This window comes from Carlito syrichta, unplaced genomic scaffold (genome assembly GCF_000164805.1).
Source record: "Carlito syrichta isolate Samal-C Ts95f unplaced genomic scaffold, Tarsius_syrichta-2.0.1 Scaffold89767, whole genome shotgun sequence".
In the NCBI taxonomy this organism is placed as follows: Eukaryota; Metazoa; Chordata; class Mammalia; order Primates; family Tarsiidae; genus Carlito; species Carlito syrichta.
In genome coordinates, this window is record NW_007033863.1 from 304,747 (window position 1) to 317,278 (window position 12,532).

The following is a 12,532-nucleotide window of genomic DNA, read 5'->3' on the forward strand; positions in this document are numbered from 1 at the left end:
ATCCACTCACCTCAGCCTCCCAAAGGTGCGGGATTACAGGCTGAGCCACCGAGCCAGGCCAGTATTCTTCTCTTAACCAAGACAGTGGGTAGGTCTAAGACGTTAGAAAATGGGACAGGGTGGGGTGTGGTGGTTCACACCTGTAATCCCAACACTTTGGGAAGCTGAGGTGGGAGGATCACTTAAGCCCAGGAGCTTGAGACCAGCTGGGGCAACATAGTAAGATCCCTCCCATGTACACAAAAACAAAAAAATAAAATAGCCAGTGTGATGGCGCATTCCTGTAATCCCAGCTGCTCAGGAGGCTGAGGCAGGAGGATCACCTGAGGCCAGGAATTCAAAGCTGCAGCGAACCAGGATTGTGCTGCCACTTCACTCCAGCCTGAGTTACAGAGTGAGACACTGTCTCAACAAACAAAAACAACCCACAAAAAACAGGTCAGGAGCCTTAGTTCCTCACATAAATAACTAATCTAAGGTGGAAAGTATTTATTTATTTATTTTTGAGTCAGGGTTTCACTCCGTCACCCAGGCTGAAGTGCAGTGGTGTGATCCTTGTTCACTGCAGACTTGAACTCCTGGGCTTAGGGGATCTTCCCACCTCAGCCTCCTGAGTAGCTTGGACCACAGGTGCATATCACCATGCTTGGCTAATTTTTTGTAGAGATGAGGTCTTGTTATGTTGCCCAGGCGAGTCTTGAACTCCTGGCTGAACTTGAACTCCCAAACTACTGGGATTACAGATGTGAGCCACTGTGCCCAGCTTGGAAAGTATTTAACATTTGAGAAAGAAACAGAGAATGTTCAGGGTAGGAGGTCTCTTTCTTAGGGAAGAAGAGGTGGTAGATCAAGGAAGGTCTCCCAGGAGGGTGAGTTTGCTCTGGGTCTCAGACAGCAGGTTGGATGTTGATAAGCAGCGGTGGAAGGGAAGGCAGCAGGATAGCTTGAGCAAAGACTGGGAGAGAGCAAAGTTCAGGAAGATAAAGGGAAGAGCTGGAAGGGGCTCAGGGCCTCAGAGGCTAGAGGGGAAGGTCCAGGAAGAGACTGGTCCAGGACCTTGGGTGCCAGCTGGAAGAGCTTGGGTTTTATCCTGGGGGCAGTGGGGAGCTATAGGAGGTATCTGAGCAGGTGAGGAACAGGTCAGTTTGTTAGAGAGCTCTCTGGATCCTATGGAGCGGGCACTAGCTGATACCCTGAAGGAGGTTGAAGGGAGGCCTCTGCAAAATGGGAATATGAATGGTGGGAATTAAATGAGCTGTCGTGAAATAGAAGGGCTGAATCCACCGTCCCAAATTGACTGTCTATTCCGTTGTCTTTTCCACCAGAGGCAATAAATGATTACTCCTGCTTATTCGTGGATCACTTAAAATATTCTGGGCCGTGGGCTAGTGCTACATATCTAACTTCTAATTGTTATGATATCCGTTGCCATTCTAGATTCCTCTGCATGACAGTTAACACTATCTGTCATTTTCTTGTTGACATATTTACCGCACTACACTACATTGTGAGCTCCACCGGGCAGGGAGTGTCGTCTGCCTTTTCACTGCTGTGTCCTCAGTGCCTAAATCAGGGCCTGGCACACAGTATATGCTAAAAACAAAAAAACTAAAATACAAACCCTCCGCAGGAATGAATGAATGAATGAATGAATGTGAGCAAATGAAATGATATGCTCTTCAAGGTAGAGATCATTATTCTCCCTTTCCCCCTCTTTTTTTTTTTTTTTAAGTTGGAGCGCAATGGCATGATCACAGCTCACCACAGTCTCGATCTCCTGGACTCAGGCAATCCTCCCACCTCAACCTTCCAAGTAGCTGGGACTATAAGCATGCGCCACCATGCCAGATTAAGTTTTTCATTTTTTTGTAGAGACATGGTCTCACTCTGTTGCCCAAGTCTCAAACTCCTGGGCTCAAGCAATCCTCCCACCTCAGCCCCTCAAAGTGCTGGAAGCACAGGCATGAGTCATCACTCCCATTGAACCCACGAGGAAGCTGAGACTCAAAGAGGTGAAGAAACTAAGACACGGAGGCTAGCAGGCAGGAGAGCAGGAGGCCGCTGAGGTGGATGTCCAGGTAGAAGAGAATGGCCTGGACCGATAGACATAAGGAGAGACCTGTTGGGGCCAAGAGCCATTTGGCATCTGGACAGTACCATCGTGGGTCTGTTCCCTGATCCTTTTTTGGGCTGGAACAGGTCCCTGGCAACCCCTCCTTTAGGTAGAAAGAGGAAAGAAAGCAGTGGGCCCCAGCCACTTCCTGCTGGGCTTTTGGGCTCCCCACAACTTCCTGTGTCTGCAGGGCTGATGCTCAGGAGGCAGGCAAAACCCAAGCATCCGGCTTCCCGGCCCGAGCCCAGGGTGGGGGAGCCACGTACCTGGGGCCTCCGACTCGGGCTCGGACTCCAGCGGTGGGTTCTTAGGCCTGCCCCAGAGGGTCTTGGATAGCCGGAGGCGACTGGTCCGGGACTCCTTGGGGGGCGCAGAGAGGACCCGACGGAACAGCGAGCGAGGGGCTGGCTGGCTGCTGACCGTGGACTCCTGGTGGCTCAGTGCTCTGCCCCATCCGGCAAGACGGCCCCAGCGGAATCCTCCAGTCCCCTTCTCCCCACCGCCCCCTGTGTGCCAGCGGTAGGAACTCATCCGAGAGGGAGCCGCGGGCTGGGTTTGGGAGGCCTGGCTTGGTGACGGTAGGTCCATGGCAGAGTATTCTCCTGGAGGATGAGAGATTGACAGTTCTGCCCAGTGTCTGCCCAGCTACTGCCCTCATCTCGGCCCCCTTCCCACTCTCAACTCTGCCTCCAAGGAAGCCCCTTGGGGACCACACGCCATGCCTCCCTTACCTTGATTTCCTGACCAGCCCTAGACTCGGCAGCCGTCTGTACTCGCCTGGCTTCCTCCCGCTGAACCCAACTCCACGTGACCCTGTCTGTCCCACCCCACCCCACAGCCAGGCTGGGAGGGCATAGTAGGGGCAGGATGCTGGGGGTGAGGGGCAGGAGAGGCGGTGGCAGACCAGGCTTCTGGCAGAAAAAGGACCCTACAGTATCCCCCATGGGCCAGCAGGCAGCACATGACCCTATCTCTGGGCGTAGGGTTACCTCCTCTCAGAGACAGGGGCATATGCTGCCTGCTGGACCGTGAGGGATATGCTGCCTGCTGGTCCGTAGGGTCCTTTTTTTGCCAGAAGCCTCCATATTCTGGTCAGAAGCCTCCATGTTCTGGCTGGTATTTGTTCAGTGGGTGCCCTCAAAATGGGCACTGTGGGTCGGAGTATAGACCGATTCACTCATGTTGGAAAACTCTCATCCACTGTGGATTGGAGTATAGACCGATTCACTCATGTTGGAAAACTGTTTGGCATGACCTACCAGCACCACAGTTTCCCCTAACCCAGCAATTCTATCGCTAGGTAGATACCCAATAGACATGCCTGCCAGCACTATTTGTAATAGCCCCAAACTAGAAGCAACCCAAGTGTCCTTTGGTGTGGAATGAATAAATTGTGCTCTCTTCACACAGTGGAGTACCATAGGGCAATGAGAACAAACTAATGAATGATTGGATTGAATGAATCACAATGCTGAGTAAAAAACAAAACCCAAAAAACATCTGTGGTCCCAGCTACTTGGGAGGCTGAGGTGGGAGGATCCCTTAAGCCCAGGAGTTCAAAATCAGGCTAGGCAACATAGTGAGATTCTATTTCTAAAAAAAACCTGCAGGCCGGGTTCTGTGGCTTAGCCTGTAATCTCAGTGCTTTGGGAGGCGAGGTGAATGGATTGCCTGAGCCCGCGGGTTCGAGACCCGCCTGGGCAACTTGGCGAGACCTCATCTCTACAATAAATACAAAATTAGCTGGATGTGGTATCGCATGTCTGTAGCTACTTGGAAGGCTGAGGCGGAAGGATCGCTGGAGCCCAGCAGCTTGAGGCTGCGGTGGCCGGGAGTGTGCCACTGCACTCCAGTTGGGGCAACAGAGTGAGACTCCAACTCAAAAAAAAAAAACAAAAACCTCCAAACCAAAACAACAACAACAAAAACAATGAAGAGTAAACACTGTGTGCGTCTATTTATTTATCTTTTGAGTTGACGTCTCACTTTGTCACCCAAGTTGGAGTACAGTGGCAGGATCATAGCATGCCACAGCCTCGACCTCCTGGGCTCAGATGATCCTCCTGCCTCAGCCTCCCAAGTAGCTGGAACTACAGGCATGTGCCATCACACTTGGCTAATTTTTTGATTTTTTTGTAGAGACGAGGTCTTGCCAAGTTGCCCAGGCTGGTCTCAAACTCCTGGGCTCAAACAATCCTCTCGCTTTGGCCATGTCCGGTCATGTGTGAGTCTATTTATATAAAGTTCCAAAGCAGGGAAAATTATGTGTAACAAGTCAGGAATGCCAGTTTTCTTTGGGGGGCTCTAGTGACTGGGAAGAGGACTTCTAGAAGCTGGCCATGCTTATTATGTTTTTTTTTAACTGAAGGACAATCGCTTAACACAAATTTAACATTTTTTTTTTTTTGAGTTGGAGTCTCACTCTGTCGCCCAGACTGGAGTGCAGTGGCCGCTCCCGGCCACTCCCATGCAATCATCATCCACTTCAGCTTCAAACTCCTGGACTCTAGCTGGGCTTTGTGGCTCATACCTGAAATCCCAGCACTTTGAGAAGCAAGACAAGAGGATTACCTAAGTCCAGGAGTTCAAGACCAGTCTGGGCAACATGGTGAGAATTTGTCTCTACAGTAAATTAAAAAAAAAAAAATTAGCTGGGCATAGTGGCGCACACCTGTAGTCCCAGCTACTTGGAAGGCTGAAGCAGAAGGACGGACTGAGCCAAGGAGGTTGAGACTGCAGTAGTCGAGATCATGCCACTACACTCCAGCCTGGTATCAGAGTGAGACTCCGACTCAGAAAAATAAACTCCAAAACTTCCTGGAGAGACTCAAGTGATCCTTCCACCTCAGCTTCCGAAGTAGTTGGGGCTACAAGCACACACCACCACACTGACTAATTTAATCCTATTTTATTTTATTCTTTTCTTTTAGAATCACGGGGGTACATGTTAGGATTTGTTACATAGGTATTTGCGTGGAGGCAAGGTTTGAGTTTCTGACAAGCCTCTCCTCCCAGTGATGAGCATGGTACTATGTGGTTTTGTATCCCTCATTCCCCCACTCTCCCTCCCTCCCTTAGCAGCGCCCGGTGTCTGTTGTTCCCATCCTTGTGCCTGACTGTGCCTAGCGTTTAGCTTCCACATGTGAGTGAGAACCTACTGTATTCCGTTTCCTGTTTCTGTGATAATTCACTTAGACTGATGGCCTCCACCGGCATCCATGCTGCTGCAAATGCCATGATTTTGCTCTTTTTTAATGACTGTGTAGTATTCCACAGAGTATGTTTACCACCTTTCCTTTACCCAGATTTTAGGTATTTATTTATATTAGAGACAAGGTCTTGCTCTGTCACCCAGGCTGGAGTGCAGTGGAAAGATCATAGCTCACTGAGGCCTCAAATTCCTGGCCTCAAGCAATCCTCTCACCTCAGCCTCCCGAGTAGCTGGGACTACAGACATAAGCCACCAGGCCCAGCTCACATGGTCTATTTGTTTCTTTCTTTCTTTTTTTTTTGAAAGCAGGATTTATGGAGAGGACGGAAAAGCTCCCACAGTGGGAGGAGACCCAAGGGGGGTTGCCCACATGTTCTATTTCTTAAGCTGGGTACTGGTTTCATGGGTGTGTTCTGTTGTGAAAATACACCAGGCTGTGCATTTTCTTGTATCTCTGCTAGGCCTCCGTAAAGATATACTTGGAAAGAGAGGTAGATGAAAGCTGTTCTGAAGAATAAGTGAGTCAGCATAATTCTGGCCCAGGAGCTGAGTGTCAACTGCTTGTGTGACTTCAGGCAAGTCACTTCCTCTCTCTGAACCTTGGTTTCCTCATTCGTACAAGATGATAAAATCAGTTTCAAAAAGTTCCTAGTGTGAGTCTTTATCCAATCAACAAATATTTCCCGAGTGCCTATTATGTGCTAGGTGTTGGAGAAGCAACCTGGTTTTTGCCTTCCTGGAACTCACAGACACTCAAGAGAGACAGATCCTAAACTCAAACATGGGACATTTCTGGCTGGTGAGGAGGACTTGGAAGGAAATAGACAGACTGTGTAGGCTGAGCAGTGCCTCTCTTTGAGCTGGAAAAATCAGGAGGGCTTCTCTGAGGAGGTAATATTTGCACTTGGTAGATGGAGTCCACTCTGTCCATGGAACAAGCAGGCCCAAAGTGCCAATGAATTAACATGTCCCTGAGAGTGACCCTCAACTAATAACTTTTGGGAGTTAGTGTATAAATACTCTCAGCCCCCTCACCTCTCAGGTGGGATGACTGTGAGGCATATGTCCTACATTTACTCCTCAGTGAGAAGGAGCTCCAGTTGCCCACAGTGGAAACTTGCTTGATAATGCTTCCTTCTTTGGCTGCCTTCCCTTCCCTGCCTTGGCATCTCATTCCCCAGCTGATATGTCCTGGGATCACCTTTCAGTAAACCACTTGGGCCAGGAATGGTGGCTCATACCTGTAATCGCAGCACTTTGGGAGGCTGAGGTAGGAGAACCCACTTGAGGCCAGGAGTTAGAGACCAGCCTGGGCAACATAGCAAGACTCTGTCTTCACCAAAAAAAAAAAAAAAAAAAATTTGTTTAATTAAAAGATAAAAATAAATTACTTGTGACCAGGTGCAGTGGCTCATGACTATAATTCCAGCACTTTAGGAGGCTGAGGTGGGAGGATTGTTTGAGTCCAGGAATTCAAGACCAGCTTAGATAACATAGTGAAACCTTATCTCTACAAACAATTTAAAAAGTAGCCAGGCATGGTGGTACACACCTGTAGTCCCAGCTACTTGGGAGGCTGGGGAGGAGGGATTGCTTGAGCTCGGGAGGTCATGGCTATGGTGAGCTGTGATTGTGCCACTGTACTCCAGCCTCCAGTCCAGCATGGGCAACATAGTCCTCAAGTCAAAAAACCAAAAAACAAATGTCCTGGAATTCTTGTCTCACAGTCTGCTTCTGAACAAATCCAAACTAAGACAACACGTGCAAACACAGATGAGGTGTGAACAGAGACAGTCTTTCCAGGGTCTCTTTATTGGAGGTCTGTGCCCAGCAGGATCACTGGGGGTAGTCCTCTCCTAAATCTCCCAGAGGCTCTCCTGGCAGTTCTTGGCTTCACCGTCTAGAAAAGACATGGGGTTGTGAAGCTTGGGGTGATGGTGGCGTATGTCTGAATGGTGGAACCCTGGATGGAAGAGGGGATGGGCCCCAAAGTGAGGGAGTAGGTACAAAGGCAACTGCAGGCCAGGCTGGGCAGATCAGTAGCTTAATGAAATGTGTGGCAGTGTGCAGGTGGCACAAGATTGTCCAGATGTGAATACAGAATTGCTTTAGTGATGGAGGACAGGGGCTAGGATGAGGCCATCAGGCCGAGGTTGTGCTGGCTGGGTTTAAATTGCTCCAGCACAAGAACTGTCATCAGAGGCTGGCTCAGTGGTGGCTCACACCTGTAATCTCAGCACTTTAGGAGGCCGAGGCAGGAGGATGGCGTGAGCCCGGGAGTTTGAGACCGGCCTGGGCAGCTGGGCGAGACCTCGTCTCTACAAAAAATTTTAAAAATTAGCTAGGTATGGTGGCATATGCCTGTAGTCCCAGCTACTTGGGGAGGCTGAGGCAGGAGGATTGCTTGAGCCCAGGAGGTTGAGGCTGTGGTGAGCTGTGATCATGCTAGCCTGGGTTACAGAGCAAGAATCCAACAACAACAACAACGACGACAAAACAATCAAAAACCCCCAAAACAGAATTGCCTTCAGGGGTCAGAGAGCCAAAGACTGAACAATCGTCCTCGGGGCTTAGATGGGACACACGATTGCAGCACAGGGTTAGGGTCCGGACAGAGGTTGTGCAGGCAAAGGGTCACAGGTTAGGCTAGTGCTGTGTGGACAGTGGGCCTTTGGGTAGGGATCAGGAGTGAGGCAAAGGTGGAGGTAGTGAAGGCAGAGGTATTAGGGGCTGGGCAAAGAGCACTCTAGCTGGGTCAGGGGTTGGGCTGAGGTTGTACAGGCAGAAGTCACAGAACAGGTGATGTTGACTGCAGCGTGACTGGAGGCTGGGCCCGAGGTAGAAGGGCTCCAGGTGGGGTGTGGAGGATGGCCGGGGCCTCACTGGGCCGAAGTCCCCTTGGGCCACGGAGGTGTTGCATCGTCAGCTCACCTCGGCGAAGTGCGGCCAGGTGCGCAGCAGGCCGAAAAGTGCGTCGCCGGGGCAGTCGGTGCGTACGAGCTGGCGGTGGCCCTGCAGCCCGTAGTCGGGCCGCAAGAGACCGGCGCGCACTGCGCAAGCCGGCAGGGTGTCGCGCACCGTGCGCAGGGCGGCCTCGGTGGGAAGCGCCGCGGGGTAGTTGCCCACGAAGGCCACGCCGAAGCCGCGGGAGTTGTGGCCGCGCGTGTGCGCGCCCACCCAGCGCCAGCCGCGGCCCCCGTACACATAGCCGTCGGAGCCCACCACGAAACTGCGGGGGAAGCGGGAAGGAGGAACCACGCGGCTTGAGGGAGGAGGTCCCCCCTTATGCCTCCCCCTCCCCGACTCCGTCCTTGTGCCAAGGGCCGCCCACTCCAAGTACTGCACGGTCGCGCTGCGTCAGTCGCGTGCGGCTCAGTCGGTCCCACTCCCACACCAAGTACCGTCCCAGAACCGTCTTGTCTGTGGATCCGCCCCTCGGCATTGGCCACGCCCCTTTCTGCCCTCGCCCTTCCTCTCCCCTCCCCTCCCTTTTCTCAAGTCTAGCACTTGCCCAGTGCTGAGGTCTTACGTGGCTTAAAAAATTTTTTTAAACTTTTTTTTTTTGAGTCGAGGTCTCACTCTAGCCCAGGCTGTAGTGCAGTGGCATGATCACGGCTCACCGCACCTCGATCTCCTGGGCTCGCTCAGACAATCCGCCTCAGATTCCCGAGTAGCTGGGACGACAGGCGCATGCCCAGCTGGCTTTCTGTAGAAACGGTGTTCTCGCTACATTGCCCAGGCTAGTCTCGAACTCCTGGGCTCAAGCGATCCTCCCGCCTTGGCCTCCCAAATTGTTGGGATTCCAGGCGTGAGCCCCCAGGGCCGGCCTCTTTTCTGTCTTAGACCATCCCTGCCCCTCCCCAGACGCAGATGCCCTCCCATTTCCCGCCTCCTGTTTCAGTTCTTCCCCCGACTGGTCCCTGTTGAGGCCCCGCCCGTAACCTAGGCCACGCCCCCTATCCAACGCGCAACCTAGGCCACGCCCCCTATCCAACTCGTTCCGCCCATCACAAACTCCTCTTCGCACTTGTCAGTTTTCCTCGGGTTCCAGCCCCGTCCTTGGCCTCAGGCTCCGCCCACTCAGCAGGGCCCCGCCCACCTGTAGCCGATGTCGTCCCAGCCGCGCGTGTCCTGGTGGAAGCGCTGCATGGAGCGCATGTTGGCGGCGCAGCGCGCGAAGCGTGTGCAGGGCGGAGCGGGCACGTATGTGTGGTGCACGAACAAGGACCCTAGAGGCAGCTGGAGCGGCGTCGGCCTGCCCCGGTAGGGCGCGGCTCCCCAGCGGCAGCGCGGGTGGATGGCCGGGCATCCTGAGGGCGGGGGAAGGGGTGGAGGGGAGGAGCCACGGCTGGGGTCAGCAAGCGTTTCCCGGCCTGCCGCCTGCATCCCCATCCAAGCGCACAGATGGACCATCCTCGTCTACTTCCAGATTTGGGAAGGGTTCAGTCTTACCCCACACTGGTCCCCATTGGGAACAAACTAACGAAACTTACTAAATCTCGGTATTGTGGGAATATCCGCTGTGTCCCCCATAGCCCCTAGGATGAAACCCAAGGATTTTAGCCCAGACCAGAAGGCGTTTTACAATCCAGGGTCCAGTGCTCTCTCTCCAGCTGCCACATGAGATCGAAGAACACTGGGCAGGGCAGCTACACTAAGAATGGAAACCTCTTAGCCCACATTAATTGAGTCCCAATTGTGTGCTAGATGCTTCATCTTTTACTTATTTGAGTTATTTTTTGAGCTGGAGTTTCACTCTGTTGCCCAGGCTGGAATGCAGTGGCACGATCATGGCTCACTACAGCCTTGACCTCCTGGGTTCAGGTGATCCTTCCACCTCAGCCTCCCTAGTAGCTAGGGCTACAAAGGTGCGCCACCACACCTGACTTTTAAAAAATTTTTTGGTAGAGATGGGGTCTTGCTGTGTTGCCTAGTCTGGTCTCCAACTCCTGGGCTCAGGCAGTCCTCTCACCTCAGCGTCCCAAAGTGCTGGGATTACAGGCATGAGCCATCGCACCTGGCCTGTTTCATCTTTTTAAACCATCCAGCAAATTCAAGAGGTAGCAGTGATCTATCTGGCCTTCTGCGGAACATGAGGTTCAAAGAAGAACTCCCCAAGAAGTGCACAGGAGTTACAGACTAAACTTTCACTTGAACCTCTATGCCTTTGCATACACTGAGCTCACCTCCTGGAAGTCCGTCTTCCTCACTTTAAACGAAAACAAAAACCAGAGAGCTGGCCTCAGTGGCTCATGCTTGTAATCCTAGCACTTTGGGAGACCAAGATGGGAGAACTCCTTGAGCCCTGGAGTTCCAGACCAGCCTGGGCAACATAGTAAGACTATCCCTACAAAAAAAAAAAAAAAATCAAAAAAATTAGCTGGACGTGGTGTGCATCTGTAGTCCCAGGTACTCAGGGAGGCTGAGGTGAGTGGATCACCTGAGCCCAGAAATTTGAGACTGTGGTGAGCCGTGATTGTGCCACTACATTCCAGTCTGGGTGACAGAGCAAGTTCCTGACTCAAAGAAGTAATAATAATAAAAAAATAAAAATTCAACGGAACTCCTATTCATCCTTCAAGGCCAAATTCTAGCATTTCCTCACCTGTGCAGCTGTCCCAGGCTCCTGGCTAGAGCCCTTATTGCCCCTCTGGAATCCCCTAGCCCTGAGTCCCCTTGGCCACATGGACCAGGAGTTGGAGACCAGCCAAGGCAACATAGTAAGACCCCATCTGCATCTGTGAGGGAGATGGTCACAGCGGGTAGGGGCCCTTCTCACCCAGGAAGGCCTCTGTGAACTCCTTGGTAGCATAGGTGGCCACCTGGGCCAGCTGTTCTTGGCTCTTGCTCTGCAGCTGGGGGTGTGCCAGGTCCAACCTCTGCAGCAGAACAAGGGCCCCCCACACCTGCTGGGCCAGGGTGGAGGCAGAAGTCAGAGCAGCCCCGTTTTGCCGCCGGAAGTTGCTGTGGAGCCTAGGGTCTCCAGCCACTCCAGCTCCGTAGTATTGGCTCAGCAGGTGGTTGAGGGGCGGCCGGGGATTGGGGATCCGGCTCAGGTAGTCTCCAAGGAGGGCCCCGTCCAGGGCACCATTGAGGAAGGCCATGGTGAGCAGGGATGCCTTGGGGTCCAGGAGTGTAAAGGTCCGGGGGGCAGCAAGCTGGTCCCAGCAGCCCTCAGTTCCCAGCCCCGGATGGCTCCGGGTCTGGGGGCCCTGGAGGAAGGTCAGGCCTAGGTCACCGGCCAGGGTGACGGCCAGAAGGCTGTCTACGGCGGTTGGGGACTTGGCTTTGGCATCTGGCAAGGAAGCTTGAACATCTGGAGAGCCAGTTGTAGCATCTGGAATGTTACTTCCCACATCTGCAGAGGTGACATCTAGAGAAGCGTCTTTGAGTTCCGGGGAGGTGGCTCTTACATCTGGAGCTGGAACTGCAACATCTGGAAAGGAGACTCCAGCATCCTGAGGGGCAGCCGTGCTGGCCAAGGGCAAGTTTACCACCCTGCGCCCCTGTAGCCCTGCCTCCAGCCCCGCCAGCAGAGGCTCCACAGCCACAGTCGAGCCATCGGGTGCCAGTACCACCCCATATTCCTGCCCACCCCGTACACCATGTTGGGCCACCTCCTCCATCAGGCCTTGCAGCTTTGGATTCAGGGGGTAGGAACGCAGCTCCTCGGTGTTGAGGCTTCCCACCTGCAACAGGAAGTGGTAGAGGTGATCGCGGGGGCCAGAGTTCTGGGTGGACAGCAGCCAGGCAGAGGCAGCGCGGCTAGCCTCAGTGGCTGGTGCCTTCTGCTCGATCTCAGCCAGGGCCTGGATGACAGAGTCCATAAGCAGGGGCAGGGAAGCTGCAGGAGAAGAGAAGGTGTCAGCCCAGCAGCCTAGCCCCACCCATTCCTGAGCCTTGTTGCTCTGATTCCACATCCTCCCAATGCTCCCTGCTCCCCACCTGATAATCCTGTGACCCTCAACACAGTCTTTGCATAGATGAAGAAACTGAAGCACACAAACCGAGGGAGCCATGGATCAGGGGAGCCGTGGCAGGGTCATAAGCAGGAGAGAGACTGTGGCCAGGCTGGCATACTAAGATTGTTCTTTTTTTTTTTGAGGTGGAGTCTCACTCTGTCGCCCAGACTCGAGTGCAGTGGCCGCTCCCGGCCACCGCAGCCTCGACCTGCTGGGCTCCGGCGGTCCTTCCGCCTCAGCCTTCCG

The 12,532-nt window shown here is 53.1% G+C and overlaps 2 protein-coding genes across 2 annotated transcripts in view; both read right to left on the minus strand.

Moving 5' to 3' along the window:
- RASAL3 (RAS protein activator like 3) overlaps positions 1-2,883 on the minus strand; it is a 12,726-nt gene extending 9,843 nt beyond the window's left edge. The window contains exons 1-3 of the mRNA XM_021712431.1: positions 2,845-2,883; positions 2,380-2,715; positions 1,565-1,576 (exon numbers count right to left, since the gene is read on the minus strand). Of these exons, the coding sequence (XP_021568106.1) occupies positions 1,565-1,576; positions 2,380-2,701 (334 nt within the window). The 5' untranslated portion in view covers positions 2,702-2,715; positions 2,845-2,883. The remainder of the gene's footprint in view (positions 1-1,564; positions 1,577-2,379; positions 2,716-2,844) is intronic.
- A 4,237-nt stretch (positions 2,884-7,120) lies between these two features.
- Positions 7,121-12,532, minus strand: part of PGLYRP2 (peptidoglycan recognition protein 2) — an 8,871-nt gene continuing 3,459 nt past the window's right edge. Inside the window, exons 2-5 of the mRNA XM_008058443.1 lie at positions 11,104-12,168; positions 9,424-9,634; positions 8,256-8,553; positions 7,121-7,224 (exon numbers count right to left, since the gene is read on the minus strand). Coding sequence (XP_008056634.1) covers positions 7,135-7,224; positions 8,256-8,553; positions 9,424-9,634; positions 11,104-12,168 — 1,664 coding nt within the window. The 3' untranslated portion in view covers positions 7,121-7,134. The remainder of the gene's footprint in view (positions 7,225-8,255; positions 8,554-9,423; positions 9,635-11,103; positions 12,169-12,532) is intronic.